At 44.0% G+C, this 16,227-nt stretch overlaps 2 protein-coding genes across 10 annotated transcripts in view; one reads left to right on the forward strand and one right to left on the reverse strand.

Annotated features, from left to right (window-relative positions):
- Window positions 1–16,227, reverse strand: part of IFT81 (intraflagellar transport 81) — a 205,843-nt gene that overhangs the window by 153,407 nt on the left and 36,209 nt on the right. For 6 of the 9 annotated variants that reach the window (XM_057305813.1, XM_057305818.1, XM_057305814.1 and 3 more), the window contains exon 3: window positions 11,704–11,809. The exons of the other annotated variants lie outside the window; for them this stretch is intronic. The gene's annotated coding sequence lies outside the window, so the exon portion shown is untranslated. The remainder of the gene's footprint in view (window positions 1–11,703; window positions 11,810–16,227) is intronic. 9 annotated transcript variants of the gene reach the window in all.
- Window positions 1–16,227, forward strand: part of P2RX7 (purinergic receptor P2X 7) — a 38,429-nt gene that overhangs the window by 8,211 nt on the left and 13,991 nt on the right. Inside the window, exons 2-8 of the mRNA XM_026514848.3 lie at window positions 2,448–2,616; window positions 3,973–4,041; window positions 5,003–5,075; window positions 6,266–6,362; window positions 9,727–9,807; window positions 10,445–10,574; window positions 12,591–12,727. Coding sequence (XP_026370633.1) covers window positions 2,448–2,616; window positions 3,973–4,041; window positions 5,003–5,075; window positions 6,266–6,362; window positions 9,727–9,807; window positions 10,445–10,574; window positions 12,591–12,727 — 756 coding nt within the window. The remainder of the gene's footprint in view (window positions 1–2,447; window positions 2,617–3,972; window positions 4,042–5,002; window positions 5,076–6,265; window positions 6,363–9,726; window positions 9,808–10,444; window positions 10,575–12,590; window positions 12,728–16,227) is intronic.

Consider the following 16,227-nt stretch of genomic DNA (forward strand, 5'->3'; position numbering starts at 1 on the left):
CACTCTTTCAAGGGACTTGGCTACAAAGGAGCAGAGAGGCATTGAGTGGTGGTGGTAGGAGAAGAATGTGGGATCGAGAGAAGGTTTATTTTTAGGGTGGGAAATGATGTCAGAATGCAGATGAAAGGAGACCAGAGAAAGGGAGATGATGAGATAAATGAAGATCATCATCATCATCATCATCATCATCATCATCATCATCATCACTGTCACCAACTAGCAACCACAAAGAAAGCTTATTCTTTTCTGGGACTAACCATTAGACGTTTCTTCCTTACACTGAGCCCAAATCAGTCTCCCTGTCATTCTCCCCTTTAGTTAGAGTTCTGTCCTGTGATCCCTCTTCTAGTTGACACTCTCCAAATGGCATACCATGCTAATATATTTTTCCTTTACTTTAAAATAATGACCTCAATCCCTCTGGCCATATGCCCTCAATATGGTATCCAGATTCTTTACTATCTCAGCCAAGCCCACACAACTACACTGTTGATTTGTTAAGGCCCTCTTAAAAGTGGTGCATACACTCTGCTTTGCTGGTGGGAGCATAAAAGGGCTCCACTTTTTGTGGTTTGGCAAAATGAACTGAAATATAAAATGTATGCATCCTTTAACCCAGAAATTTATCTTAGGGTGTGAATTTATCTTTGGTGTGAAAAGATTCTTTTGCAAGTACATGCCTGGTGACATGAGAGAGGAGAGTGGAGAGGCAATGAAGCATAGTGCTGAAGAGAACAGACAGTCTCCATGGTGAAAGACTAGATGCTTACTCCCCAAAGATCAGGAACAAGACAAGGATGCTTGTTTTCACTGCTGCTATTCAACACTGTACTGGAAGTTATAGCCAGAGCAATTAGGCAAGAAAAAGAAATACAAGCCATCCAAATTGGAAAGGAAGAAGTAAAACACCACTCAGATCATATGATCCAATATATGGAGAATCCAAAAGAAGCCACAAAAAGCTACTAAAATTAATAAACCAATTCAGTAAAGTTTCGAGGTATGAGATCAACACATAAAAATCAGTTGTTTCTGTACACCAGCAAGGGGAAATTTAAAAAGAAAATTAAGAAAATAATTGCATTTATAATAGCATCCAAAAGAGCATAAACTGTGGGGTCAGCGCTGCTACTCTGTGCCTTAGTCTGTTGGGGCCGCTGTAACAAAATACCATAGATCGAGAGGCTTAGAAACGACAGAAACGTACTTCTCAGACTTCTGGAGGCTGGGAATTCTAAGATCAAGGTGCCGGCAGATAAGGTGTCTGGTGAGAACGCACTTCCTGGTTCACAGACAGCCATTGTTTTACTGTGCCCTCACATGGTAGAAGGGGCAAGGAGTTTCTGGAAACTCTTTTATAAGGGCATTAATCCCTTCAGCCCTCATGACCTAATTACTTCCCAAAGGCCTCACCTCCTAATGCCATCACACTAGGGATTAGGTTTCAACATTTGAATTTTGGGGGGTTACATTCAATCTATAGCACTATTTGAACTTACGCTTGTTTTGTCCATACCACAGTTTGCTCAGATATAAGGTGGGGATAATACTAGGACCTTCCCTACAGGGTTCTTCTGGGGGTGGTGAGGACTGAAAGAGTTAATATACTATTATTAACATATGCTTAAAACAGTGCTTGGCACACAGTAAGATATATATCAGGGTTACCAAAAAAAAAATGTTTACAATTGGAAAAACTGAGCAAAACTTCCAGTTAAATATCCACCAGGAAGAGACTGGCGGCAAATTATCACAAATTGCCTCTTAGGTTGAACTATATGGAATCGCCAACATCTACTCCTTTGGTCTACAAAATAAGCAATTTTATATGTTCCAATCTAAACCCTAGAATGCTCTATAACCATTCAAAATGATTCTATACCATAGATCTATCTTTATCATATGCTTATCATTACTGTTGTGGAAATTTTTAATAATATATTATTGAGTAAAAATAGCAAGTTACATAAAGCATGTAGAGCATGGCCATATTTGGGTGTCATCGTACGGGAGACCACATTTTGTTGGACACATGCTTAGGTGTTGATGTGTTGCTCAGCCCCAGGACAAAGCTGATGGACAGTCTGCAGCTGGACTCTGGTATTTGAGAAGTTGCCCTGTAAATCAGGGTTTATATCAGGTAATACTGGAGACTGACATTGGGGGCCATCGTTTCCATGCGGTGAGTGCTCACAGCGTGCGGGTACGATGCTGAGGAGTCTGCACGTATACCTCATTTCATCCTCACAACCACCCCTGAGGTAGGGATGATTCTTCCCACTTTACAGATAAGGAAAATGAGTCACAGAGAAGGCAGGTAGCCTGTCCAAAGTCACGCAGCAAAGCTAGGAGGTGAATGGAGGCAGCCTTCGGAACCTGCATCCAACACCACTGCACTGGGCCTCCCTTGAGAAAACCACTGATGCTTTTCTGTGTCTGCCATTTAGCTTTGCTTTGATCAGTGACAAGCGGTACCAAAAGAAAGAGCCTCTAATCAGTTCCGTGCACACCAAGGTGAAAGGGATAGCAGAGGTGAAGGCAGAGATATTGGAGAATGGAATGAAGAAGATGGTGTCTGGGGTCTTTGACACCGCGGATTACACCTTCCCTTTGCAGGTGAGCTCTTGTCAGCAACTCCCAAGGACTCCTCCCTGGTCACTGTCACCAGGGCCCCTGCCTCCCTCCTCTGGGACCCAGAGCCTCATGCCAGAAAAACACCAGCCCTATTTTAAAAAGCTCTGTGAAAATCCCAACCGAGAAAACCTAAAAATTGCAAAATTGGGTCAGATCCAGCAGCTCAAAGATGATACTTTGCTTTATCAAGTCCTACGGGGTTTCTCAAAATAGCAGTGTGTCCTGGTGCATTTAAAGCACGATTTGATTCACTCACACTTGATTTATACGCAGCTTTTTAGAAGCAGGGCCATCAAGTCAGCAAGGTCTGCCTAGATCCAGAAGGACAAAGAACTTCCTGCCTAGACAGGACTGGCCCTTCTAAATTGTGCGGAGTTTTATCAACAAAAATGTCCAGAAAAAAACCACTCACTCAGATACATTTTTGCACAAGGGAAAGGAAATAGCTGACAAAGAGAGGAAGGGTGTGGATTGCAGGGAGAGGCTTTGTGACTGCTTCAGTTTGCAAGAAGAGGAAATAAGGGGCTCCTGGGTGGCACAGTTCTTAAGCGTCTGCCTTCGGCTCAGGGTGTGATCCCGGCGTTCTGGGATCGAGTCCCGCATCGGGCTCCTCCGCTGGGAGCCTGCTTCTTCCTCTCCCACTCCCCCTGCTTGTGTTCCCTCTCTCGCTGGCTGTCTCTCTCTGTCAAATAAATAAATAAAATCTTAAAAAAAAAAAAAAAAAAGAAGAGGAAATAAAAGTAGAATAGTCAAAAAGGAGAGACCAAAGTAGGAATGAGAACACCAAAGAACAGATAGGGAGGCTGGAGGGACAAAAGGGCACTTTTGCAGTCTCTGGGAGCTGGAGTGCTTTGCAAAACCGTAAAACCAAGGCCACTATCTGTTTGTTTCTAATGGGGGGTCAGTAAGAACTCCAGCTATTTCCTGGGTTGTTGGCTGCCTTTTGCCCCTTAATTAAAATCCTGGATAATCTTAACAGCATTCTGATGAAGCCAACACCTCCATCGCCCTACCCCCCTCCCCAGGTTACTTAAGTTTCAATTTAATGGGATTTTATTGTGTCCAAAAAATGACAAGGCTGCTTTTAAGGCTGGAATGGAAAATGAATACCTGATCAGTTTGAATGTCCCTTTGCTCTCCTTCAGCTCAGCAGGGCAGCTCATCTAGCTTTGATATTAAGCCCTCAGCGCAGTCCAAGTTGCTCCCGGACCTGATTTCTAGAGTATAGTTTAGAAAGTGGAAGGTTCACCCCCAGGCACTGAGCAGGCTGGATTATTATGATTAAGTAGTTCTGCTCTCCAAGACCTAGCATTTGCCTCCTCTCCTCTTTCTCTGCAGGGGAACTCCTTCTTCGTGATGACAAACTTTATCAAGACAGAAGGCCAACAGCAGGGGTTATGTCCTGATGTAAGGAGGGGACCTGGAGTGGTCGGGCGGGAGAGAAGAGTTGCTGGAGGGGACACGGGTCAGAGGAAGATGATGGGCAGAGGCCATTTTCACACTACAGTCAGGCTCTGGCTCCCCTAATACCGGCCATTAAACCTGCTCCCTAGAAAACAGAAAGCCAAATGTGCGTAAACTGGTCATCTCATTTTTCTTTTCCTTCTGTCCTCAGGCCTGAGACCTAGCTGACCTCATTTTCTGAGGCCAGGAGAAAGTGCTGGCTGGCACCCCTTCCTTCCCATTTCCTGCTGAGCCTTCGTGCTGCTTGGACCAGGCCCCCTGCTCTCCAGCGGGAGCTTTCCTGAAAGTGGTACCTGGCTGCCATGGCATCTGCTTTTTAGATTCTTATTTTTCTTTTTTATTGACATATAACTCCTGTGCCATAAAGCCCTCCATTTTAAAGTGTAGAAATGAGTGGTTTTTCATATTTTCACAATGTTGAAAATACTACACCACTACACCACTACCTAATTCTAGGACATTTTCATCACCCCCAAAAGAAGTCCTGTACCCATTAGCAGTCACTCCCCATCCCCCTCTCCCCTCAGCCTCTGGCAAGCACTGATCTACTTTCTGTCTCTGTGGATTTGCCTATTCCGGGTATTTCATATCGCTGAGATCATACAATATGTGGCCTTTGGGGGCTGGCTTCTTTCACTCGGCATCACGTTTTGAAGGGTCATCATGTTGTAGCAGGTGTCGGTGCTTCCTTCCTTTTTATGGCCAAATCATATCCACTGTATGAATGCACTACGCTTTATGTGTCCTGATGAATTTTCGGGTTGTTTCTACTTTTCGGCTACTGTGAATGGTGCTGCTGTGGACATTCATGTACAAGTTTTGGTGTGGACAGAGGCATCTGCTTTTCTGTATCTTAAGAGACACACGTTGCTTACTCCCCACTATCCTGTCTTTCTCCCTGCAGTTTCCCACCCGCAGGACGATCTGTTCCTCTGACAGGGGTTGTAAAAAGGGACGGACGGACCCGCAGAGCAAAGGTAAGTTCTGTTTCTTTTCTGGGATCCTGGGGGGTGGGTGGTCTGGTATCTTGGTGACATTCACAATGCCCTAAAGTTCAAATCTTTAGCCTCTGGCTCTCAGCTGCCTTCTTCCACCCTCACCAGGCGGTGGGAGGGCCTGTGTCTGTCCCATGCCTCTGCTCTGTCTGCAGAGGACTGGCTGCTGACTAGCAATGTGATCTAATTCCCCAGTGACCGCAGCTCCTGAAAACCTCCAGAGTTAGCATCTTCAGGGTGCTCATTGGCAGGAAAATCCAATGGCCCACAGTGCCATCTGCGTATGCTGAGCTTTCCCTCTTGAATTTCCCCAAAGGTTGAGCAGTACGAATTATAGCCCCAGGGCGCCTGGGGACGTGCCACTACTAACCTACAGAATTTCTTTATCTCTTGTTTTAACTTAAAGAGGCACATGACAGGGGCGCCCGGGTGTCTCAGTCGGTTAAGCAGCTGCCTTCAGCTAAGGTCATGATCTTGGCGTCCTGGAATCGATCCCCGCATCGGGTTCCCTACCCAGTGGGGAGCCTGCTTCTCCCTCTCCCTCTGCCTGCTGCTCTGCCTACTTGTGCTCTCTCGCTCTCTCTGTCAAATAAATAAAATCTTAAAAAAAAAAAAAGAGGCACATGACAATAATAAAAAAAAAAAGACCACAAAAAAGATAAAACCATCAGTGGTTATAACACACATGCATACACAAAAATAGGCCTATTTAACTTGTCCCTTGGGAATCTGCTAGTGACATTAACACTCCAGGAAGATATGCCATGTTCATTCTGTGGCTTTGCACATCCCTGGTCCATGCTGCACACCGCTTACTCCAGTGCCTACCTAGACGCCCAGTTCTAGTCCACATATGCCAGGTGAGAACACACCCTGCTCAGCTTCTCGCTCAGCATCTTTTCTTGCAAAGAAACCAAAAAAGGCAACAGCATCCATGGTCTCTCTGTCTTCTCTCCAAATCTTTTTTAAAAAAAGCTTGTTGTCCGATGTGTTTCTTGCTTGAGTTTCCTTATGTAAGTTTGTGGTTCAAATGGGGTCTCGTGGAAACTGAAATTGCTTGGGTTGAAAAGCATAAATAAATAGTCTCTTGCTTGGGTTGAGTTCATGATGCGCCCACGGTTTTCACACCTGTGCTTCTCTGGCCCCTTAACCCCACCCCCACCCCCCACCAGGGATCCAGACCGGAAGGTGTGTAGTATATAAAGAGAGGCTGAAGACCTGTGAAGTCTCTGCCTGGTGTCCCATCGAGGAAGTGGAAGACGCCCCCCGGTGAGCTGCGGGGGAGGGGGGGTAAGATGGGATGGCCCTGACCAGTGAGCAGATGAAAAGTCGTGAAAAGTCCTGGGTCCTACTGACTTGGTGACCCTCCATCCCAGGCACACCAGTGATCTCTGAGAAGGCCATGGTAATTGTTAAAATGTTGCAATAATTCTGTACCGGCTGGCATATAACTACTACCCTGAGCACCCTTGAGTGCCTCTGGGCCCCTGGCTGTCCCAGCACCTTACAGAGCACCTCTGGAGCCCTCCTCGAGCACTACAGCACGTCCCATTCTGACTGGTCGGTGTCCATACTGAGCGATTAAGGATGGAGAGGTAGCAGGAAGGGTGGGAGGAAAGGAAAAAGGAAGAAAGGGGAAGGGGAGAATAAGGAGGAGGAAAGAGGGAGGGAGAGAAGAGAAGTTTTCTTAAATTAAGTGGTCACAGTGACATACAGATTTATTGATCTTCTCTTTAACACACAAGATCAGTCCCAGAAAGCAGAACTGGTTGTTAAATCTCAGAAACCACAGAGATTGGTACATTTCAGCAGAATAGAGAGACCTGGATTCAAATTCTGACTCTAACCCTTCCTTGCTGTGTGACCTTGAGCAACCGGCTTAACCTCCCTGAGCTTCATTTTCCTTATTTGTAAAATGAGGATAATAGTTGCCCCTACCTCATGGGGCTGTTGTGAGAATTAAATGAGATGACACTTGTACCTCAAAAGCAAAGTGAGCCCCATGCCTGGCTTACAGTAAGTGCTGAATAATGCACACACATGCATGCACACGCACACGTGCACATGGACACACATGCATAGACACACACAAATGATCTGCCCCTAGAAGTGTGGTGGTTCTAGACCAGCACTGTCCAATGGAACTTTCTGCAATGATGAAAATGTTCTGTACCTGTACTGTCCAATATGGTAGCCACTAGGTACATGTGGCCACTGGGCACTCTAAAATGTAGCTGCTGCAACTGAGCAACTGAATTTTTAATTTAATTTAAATTCAATTTTAATAGCCACACATGCCTAGAGGATACTCTATGGGAGAAGCTCTAGCTTCTAGACGAATATGACTCAAGACCACACCATCAGCATCTTTGGAGCAAAGAGAAGATTTCCCCAAGCTGACTTTTTAGAAGGTCCAGGCAAAGGCTTCCCATATCAGTGCGGGAAGCACTCGGCAGAGTCAGCCTGTCCGGCCCTCAATCATTAATGGTACCACCCAGGTTTATTTCTAGGTCAGAGAAGTTTCTTTTTCACAGAAAGAATCGCCCAGGGCCTGAGTAAGAAATCAGCTAACACTCAAGTAGTCCCTGGTTCAAGGCAAGAGGTCTCTTGATTGCCTGTGGTTTTCAGTCACCAACTTATTCATCAGATAAATATTGGACATCTCCAATATGCAGATCCTGGGACTGCAATTTTACGTAACCTTGGGCAAGCAACCCCCTGAACTTCAGTTTCCTCGTATGTTATACAAAGGGATTACTAGAATGATTCATTTAATCATTCAGTCAACACATCCAATACCACGTAGGAAGTATTAGATATTTATTTTACATGTAACTATGCACAAGAGACTGTGCTAAAAATATAAGCAGACCCAGACAGCGAGCAGGTCCCAAGCCTCTTGCAGCTAATCAGAGGTAAGACATGTGTACAGAGAGCTGTAATTCAAGACAGAAAGTTAAGAGTGTCATAAGAGAGGAATAAAGGGCTTTGATCCTTCAAGTTTCAAGTGCTCTTATTCTTAGAATGTTGCCCAGGAAGCATGGGATTTAGGGTGTTCTAAAGGTAAATGGTCTGGCATGTAGTAGGCATTTGTTGTAAGATTTTTTATGCAAATGTAAGAAATACAACTTAAACTGGCTTCAGGAAAAAAAGACAATGTTATCATTTTTTTAAATTCCTGTAAATGAGGAGTCCAGAAGGCCTAGCTTCAGGAAAGGCTTGATCCAGGCTTCAAATAAAAATGATGTCATTAAGATTCTCTTTTTCTTTCTGTCTCTTCCAACCCCCATCCTCACCCCCACCCTCACCCCCAGTTATTCTTTCTTCTGTTTTGGTTCTCCTCACACTGTGGTCCAGGGAATTCCAGGTTTACATTGTCTTTACTACTGGCAATCCTAAAGAAAATGAGTTCTTCTTTTTCCAGTATTTCCTACAAAAGCCCTAGAATGTTTTCATTGGCCTAAGTCATACAACAATCTATGAACCAACACTATAGCCAAGAGGATTGGATTATTCTGTTTAGCCAGCTCTGGATCACTTGCCCACACTGGGAGCTGGTAAGGATGGGCAGGAGAGGGACTCCTCCCCACCCAACCCTCTGGGCTGAGAGTGGAAGAGACCAGGCTATCCCCAAGGGAGAAAATTGAGGTGCTTCTAACAGAAGGGGAATGGATACTGGGCAGGCAAAAACTATAGTGTTCTCTATAGTTATATCCTAAATAGAGGTAAAGTTGGGCTCTGGCAATTCTGGAATAAAAAGTAGATCATTCTTGGTGCCTCCTTCCAAATACCTCCATCCTTTCCTGGTGCTATTCCCATTATATATATCTGCCCCCCACTCAGACCTGCCAACGATAAGGTACCAGCTGTATCTCTTTATCCACAGCCAATTCTCTCCATCTTTAGCAGACTGTCAACTGCATAAGGACAAAAAACCTTGACTGTCTTGTTCATCACTGTATTCCCAATGCCCAGCCCCATGCCCAGCAGAATAAATATTTGTCTAATGAATGAATTGATGGGTTGTGGGTGGACCTTCCTAAAGTCTAGGATTTGGGCTCCTTTAACTCATGGAGAATTTATGCTACTCAGAGCCTATCGACCTATGACTGATAGAGCCAACTATATGTGTGTGGCCCTGTGTTAAAGGCCGGGGATGTCAAGATTAAAAAAAAAAAAAAAGTCCAAGCCTATTGGGAAAAATACAAACAGGGGTGTGCTGGAGCTGGCTTATACTGACTCTGAGCCAATTACGCTCATCCTTTCCCAACTCCAAGTCCAGTGATCCCCACTAGTGGCTTGAGATCAGCCATGGTGGGAGTACTTACACCCCAGTAGTCAGTAAATGGTACATATCAGAGCTTTTCTTCCCCACTGGGGGAAAGAAATGTTAAACATTTACCAGCACATCACCACACATACCTAAACATACAATTACATCAGAGTGTGAGAAGAGTTATAGTAAATGCCATGGGGTCTCAGGAAGAGAGAAATTCTTCCTCTTTTTTAGATTTTTAGCAAGGTTTTGACCACTAGACTATATTTCTCTTCACTCATTGCAATGACCCAAGCCAGAAACCAGAAGCCCGTGGTCCCATTGGCCCCACACTGATCCCCGTTTCGCCTCTCTCAGGCCCGCACTCTTGAACAGTGCTGAAAACTTCACTGTGCTCATCAAGAATAACGTCGACTTCCCTGGCCACAACTACACCACGTAAGTGCCCGGAATGTCTGGCCATTAGCTATCTCCTGCTGTGTAACGGATTACACCAAAATTTAGAAGCTTAACAACCCACGTTTATTATCTCACGCAGTTTCTGTGGGTAAGGAATGTGGGGATGACTTCATTGGGTGGTTCTGATTCAGGGTCTCTCAGGTTGCAGTCAAGCTGTCAGTGGGGACTGCAGTCATCTCTGGCTTGACTGGGGCTGAGAATCCTCTACCAAGCTCACTCACTTGGTTGTCAGCAGGAGGTTCAGTTCCTCATCATATGGACCTCCCTGTAGGACTGCTTGGGTGCCCTTGGGAATGGTGTCTGGCTTCCCCCAGAGCAAGTGATCCAAGAGGGACAGAGAGCAAACCAGCAAAAAGAGTAAACAAGATGGAAGCCACAGGCTTTTATGACTTAAGCTCGGAAGTGACACATCATCATTTTTGCTACATGCTAGCGTCACAAAGACCAACCCAGCACAGGGTGGGAGGGGACTACCCAAGGGCGTGAATCCCAGGGGCTGAGGATCCCCGGGGCCCCTCATGGAACCCAGCTACCAACTGGCTCACTCCTATGAAAGAGATGGGTCTCTGTTTTCAAACACATGTTTGCTTGCTTGCTTGCTTCTTGTCGTGTGCAGGAGAAACATCTTGCCGGGTGTAAACATCACTTGTACCTTTCACAAGACTCAGAATCCGCAGTGTCCCATTTTCCGACTAGGAGATATCTTCCAAGAAACAGGAGATAATTTTTCAGATGTGGCAATTCAGGTTAGTGGGGTCTCTGGACAGCAAGGGTGTGTGTCGGGGGATGTAAGATGTCAAATGGCCAAGAGGCCAGGCCCCTGGGTCTTGTTATAGGGCTCCCTTTATTGAGCATTCAGTAAATCCCTGCCCAGTGCCAAGGGCTTTCCCTGAACTACCCCATCTAATCCCACGACAACCCTGTGAGTGACATCCCTGGGGCAGTAGTTCCCGTGGTTGCTGTAACGAGCCATCGTGATCTCGGTGGCTTAAAACAACACACATTTCTTTTACACTTCTGGAGGTCAGAAGTCCAAAATCAGTTTCACCGGACCAAAATCAGCAGGGCCATGCACCCTCCAGAGGCTCCACAGGAGAATCCATTCCTTGCCATTTCCACCTTCTGGAGCTAGAAGTTCGTAGCCCCTTCTCCCAGCTTCGAAACCGGCTGCATAGTATCTTGCCTCAGTGGTCACCCTGACTTATTCTGTGCCAAATCTCCGCCTGTCTCCCTCTTATAAAGATAGTGGTCTTCTTCAGAGAAAGCATTTATAAAAGGAAACATGTAGGGCCCCCCAGGTAATCCAAGATAATCTCCCCATCTCAAGATCCTTAATTTCATCGCATCTGCAGTCTCTTTTACCGTATAAGATAACATAGCTGAAGATTCCGAGGGTTGGGACCTGGAATAGGAATACCTTTGGGAGCCATTATTCAGACCAGCACACCTGGATTAGTCAGGATTCTTCCAGTTGCACCTTATAGACATCCAACTCAACTGATTCAAGCAAAGAATCAATTAAAAAGCAGTTTGGGGGCAAAAAGAAAACCAAACTCAATTGGCTTAAGCGAAAAAAGAACCACGTATTATTAACTCATGTGAAGACACCAGGGCAAATGGACCTTCTAGTACACCCAAGGCATTTTCATACCTCAGGAGTTTTCTTTTCTTTTTAAAGATTTTATGTATTTGTTTATTTTAGAGAGGGAGCACCCCACCTTGGGAATTTTCTTCTGCTTTTCCCCTCTGCCTGGGAACAGTCTAGCCCCAGACATAGCATTAGCTGTCTCCCTCACCTGCATCCTATATTTGCTCAAATATAAGCTCAGTGAAGCTTTCCCTTACCACTACCTTTAAAATGACAATTTAGGGCACCTGGTGGCTCAGTCAGTTGGGCATCCGGCTCTTGATCTCAGCTCAGGTCTTGATCTCAGGGTTGTGCATTCAGGCCCCACATTGGGCTCCACACTGGGCGTGGAGTCTACTTAAAAAAATAAATAAAAATAAAAGTATTATGCTAAGTAAAAGAAGTCAATCACAAAAGATCACATATTATATGATTTCACTCATATGAAAATTCAGAATAAGGAACTCTATAGAGACAGAAAGTAAATTAGTGGTTGCTTAGGGCTGAGAGGAGGGGTGGGAGGGGGTGTTGACTAAAAGTTTAGGGGTTTCTTTTGGAGGCAATAAAACCTATAAAATTTATTATGGTGACAGTCACACATATACATGAATATACTAAAAACTGTTGAATTATACATTTTTATACACTTGCACAAATTGTATGGGAACTATATCTTAATAAAGCTATTAAAAAAAAGAAATGAAAATGCCAATTGTGTTTAGGGGAGAGAGTAGACAGTGTGAAATAAGAGCTTTCTCCAGGGGAGTGTTGGGAGGTAAAGCAGAAAAGATATGTGATGGGGTTTCCTGAATTCCAATGTAACAAGCATCAATTTAATCTTTAATGGGGGGGGCACCATTCAAGGTGTTAGATTATGGAAGAGATTTACTGAAAGCTGTATTTTAGGAAAATCAATCTAAGGTTGTGTCCAGATGGGAGGAGGAGCAGGGAGATGCTTTTGCAGCCTCTTGTGTGTGTTAGATGGGGCTGTGCTCGTGGCTCTGAAACTTCAATCTGTTGTGTCTCTCTAAAAAGAAAACTTTCCCTCAGTGATCATCTCTGTGCAGGGAGAGGTCTGGCGGCTGCATCCCAAGTGCAGCAGGACTTAGAGGCTGTATCTCCTTGTCTTCCCCAGGGAGGGATCATGGGCATTGAGATCTACTGGGACTGCAACTTGGACGGCTGGTTCCATCACTGCCGTCCAAAATACAGTTTCCGTCGCCTTGACGACAAGACCACCAATGAGTCCTTGTACCCTGGCTACAACTTCAGGTAACAGCGCCCGGAAACATCCAGGCCCCGCTGAATTGCATCCCCAGCAATCAGTGAGAAATAATTTTGGTTCCCAAGGCAACAAGATGAATGCAGAAGGCTTCCTCTAAGAACTGGGGGTGACAGGATTTCTGTATGAATCTTTTTTTCTTTTTAATTATTAAAGTGATACACACTCTTTGTAAAACGGAAACAAGACTGGGGAAACAGAGAAGAGTGTAGACAGGAGGATATAAATCACCCATAATTCCTCAACACTGAGATAATCAAAGATAACTGGTGAATTTTCCTTCCTTTAACTGATTGTTTCATGAGGCTTCCATGAGAGCAGATCATATTTATAACCGGGTTTTCTGTTTGTGTGTTTGTTTTGCCATTCCCTGAGTCACTCAGAATTCCTTGCGACCATCACATTAACAATCCCATGGTGTGAGCATAATGATAACAAGAGGCACAACTTAGGGTGGGCCTTTTATATACCAGGCCCTCGACGTCATCATTTCTCCACCTTACGTCAATCCTGGAAGGTGGATATTGTGTTCCCAGGTAGAGCTGAGAAAGGCGAAATGATTTGCCCAGGACCCACAGCTAACAGTAGCCCCATAACCTTAACTAACCTAGGTCACTCTGACCCCCAAACCCACACGCTTTTCCTCCCATCACATGGTTTTCTTGCCTGTTCCTCTATTACTGGACATTTGGGGTACCTCCAGTTTTTCCATTATAAATAATTCTACACTACACATTTTTGTACATAAATCTTTGAACTCCGGATTGTCTCCTTAGGATAAATTTCTAGAAGTAGAATTATTGGATCAAAGGTGATTAACATTTTCTCATATGCTTTCAGGTTTTTAATCTTTTTCCTATGCCTATATTTTTCATTTCTCAGATTTATATTCAGTTCTTTCTCAAAGCCATCTATTAGTGTTTCAGTGAGGTCCATTCTGACCTTATGGATCCTATTCCTTCTGTTCTACTGTATAACCCCTCTCACACTGACCTATTATCTGTAGTAACTTGTGTGAGATTTCCTCTTCCGAGGCTTTGAAGCAATTGCTGGTGACTTCCAGCAGGAAAGGTCTTGTGCGAAGTTCTGTGTGTGCCATGGGACACAGAGGCATTCTTCTGGGGTGATTATGTAATTTTCTAGTCTGCAGGACTATGTGGCATCTATCAATTATCAACCAGTTTTTGGCTTAATTTCTGGGTGCTGGATGTCTTCACTCTGCTAGAAGTATCCTATCCCTGCTGCCTCCCTGGGTAGGGCTCCTGCAGCCTCAGCTCCCTTCCCAAGAAGTATAAGACTCGAGCTCCTCAGCTACAGATCTGGTTGGGATACTGCTACGGGACACACTCCAGACCCCAGACAGGGCTCCAGTTCCCACTCCCCACTCATCTCTAACACCTAAAACACAACTTTCCTTGTTTTGAGCTCAGTAATACATTGATAGGACTTTTAAAAATATATTTTATCTTGCTTTTTTTTTTGCTGGATCATATGGTAGTTTTATTATTTTTTGAAGAACATGCATACTGTTTTTCATAGTGGTTGTACTAATTTGCACTCCCACCAGCAGTGCACTAGAGTTATTTTTTCCCCATATACTTGCCAACACTTATCTCTTGTCATTTTATTTTATTTTTTTATTTTTTTAATTTACCACGTTGAACTTTTTAAAAAAAATTATATTCTAATATGAGTGGGTTTAATAGTAAAAATATATGAGTCAGTTAAAGGTTTAAAAATTTTATGAATAAATCAATCAAGAGGTATTTAATACATTTTAGTACTTCCTAAATAAAAGCCCTCATAAAATAGAAGACAATTTTTTTAACACAATCGAGGATATCAATCTTTTGTGTGTGTGTGTGTGTGTGTTTCCTCCTTTTTTAAATCTTTTTATTTTTTTATTTTTTGATGTAAAGTTCGATGATTCATTAGTTGCGTATAACACCCAGTGCACCATGCAATACGTGCCCTCCTTACTACCCATCACCAGCCTATCCCATTCCCCCACCCGCCTCCCCTCTGAAGCCCTCAGTTTGTTTCTCAGAGTCCATAGTCTCTCATGCTTCATCTTTGTGTGCGGTGGGAGGTGGTGGGCGTATTGTACTGGTGCTCAGGCTGCCACCTTGATTGGAAGTCCTTTTGGTAAGAACATCTTCAAGAGTCCTGATACCACCTGCTGCCCCACCTGCAGTCTTGTCTGACTTCTAACGTTCTTTGTAGCACACCTTGTATGCTTCTTACTTCTGGACTTCAATCCTGTAGGAGCTGACTAGACTCCTGGTTCATTTTCACCACTGAAACTGGCTGGTGCTGGTTTGGTGCTGACCTGCTCTTGTTTTGACCCTCTGCGGAGTTGACGCCTCTGCTCCTGACATTTCCCCAGTAGTGATCCTGTGCCATCCTAACTTCGATTCCGTGTTACCTCCTATGTCTGGGTCCTTTCTTCAGCCTGTTGCTACAACTCTGCCCCAGCACCAACTTGGCCCTTAAGTTTGAGCTCCCATGACCTCTCGTTGCTTGCGGATACAAGGCAGGTTTCAGCAATTGTAATTACGGCTGATCCTTTTGTGCCATTTGGTTCCAGACACAATGTAGGCTTGTGCTGTTCCCTTTTCAAAAAGAGTTGCCAACTACATCCCTGGAATAAAGGCTATAAAATCATTTTGCCTATGAAGCCGGTAGGAAATTGGTATTCGCACACCTTATTTATTCATTCATCAAATATATAGCAAAGAAAAAAATATTGTTGTCCGAATTGGTATGTACTGGTAAACAAAATAAAGTTACTACTTAGCTTATATTCTCGTAGGACATGAATATAAGTCATTATAACATATAAAACAAAAATATAAGTAAATTAAGAACAACAACAAGGAAACATCATTAGTCACTAGGGAAATGCAAATTTAAACCACAAGGAGAAACACCTACATATACCCCCGCCCCCAAGAATAGGTAAAATTTTTTAAAAGGCTGGCAGTTCCAAATGCTGACAAGGAGGAGAAGCAACTGGAACTTCTTTATTTCCCTGGTGGGAGTGTAAGATGGTACAACCACATTAGAGAACTGTTGGGCAGTTTCTTATAAAGTTAAACATACATCTATCCTCTAATCCAGAAACCCCACTCTTAGTAAAGAAAGGAAACATAGGTCCACACAAAGATTTGTACATGAATGTTTACGACAGCCTTCGTCATCATTACCAAAGCCCGAAACAACCCAAATGTCCAACAGGTGATCGGAGAAATAAATTGTGGTATATTTATACAATAAAGTACTAGTTAGTATAAATGAAGAAGGAACAAACTGCCTGCACATGCAACAACATAGAGGAGTCCCACCAACATTATGATGAGTGAAAGGAGCTAGACTGAAACGAGCCATAGTGTATGATGCCATTTATATGAAGTACAAGAATAGGCAAAACAACTTTTCTATGATGATAAAAGACAACAGTGGGTGCTGCTCTGGAGAGTGGGGGATAGGG

The sequence above is a fragment of the Ursus arctos genome, unplaced genomic scaffold (assembly GCF_023065955.2).
Source record: "Ursus arctos isolate Adak ecotype North America unplaced genomic scaffold, UrsArc2.0 scaffold_34, whole genome shotgun sequence".
NCBI classification, from domain to species: domain Eukaryota; kingdom Metazoa; phylum Chordata; class Mammalia; order Carnivora; family Ursidae; genus Ursus; species Ursus arctos.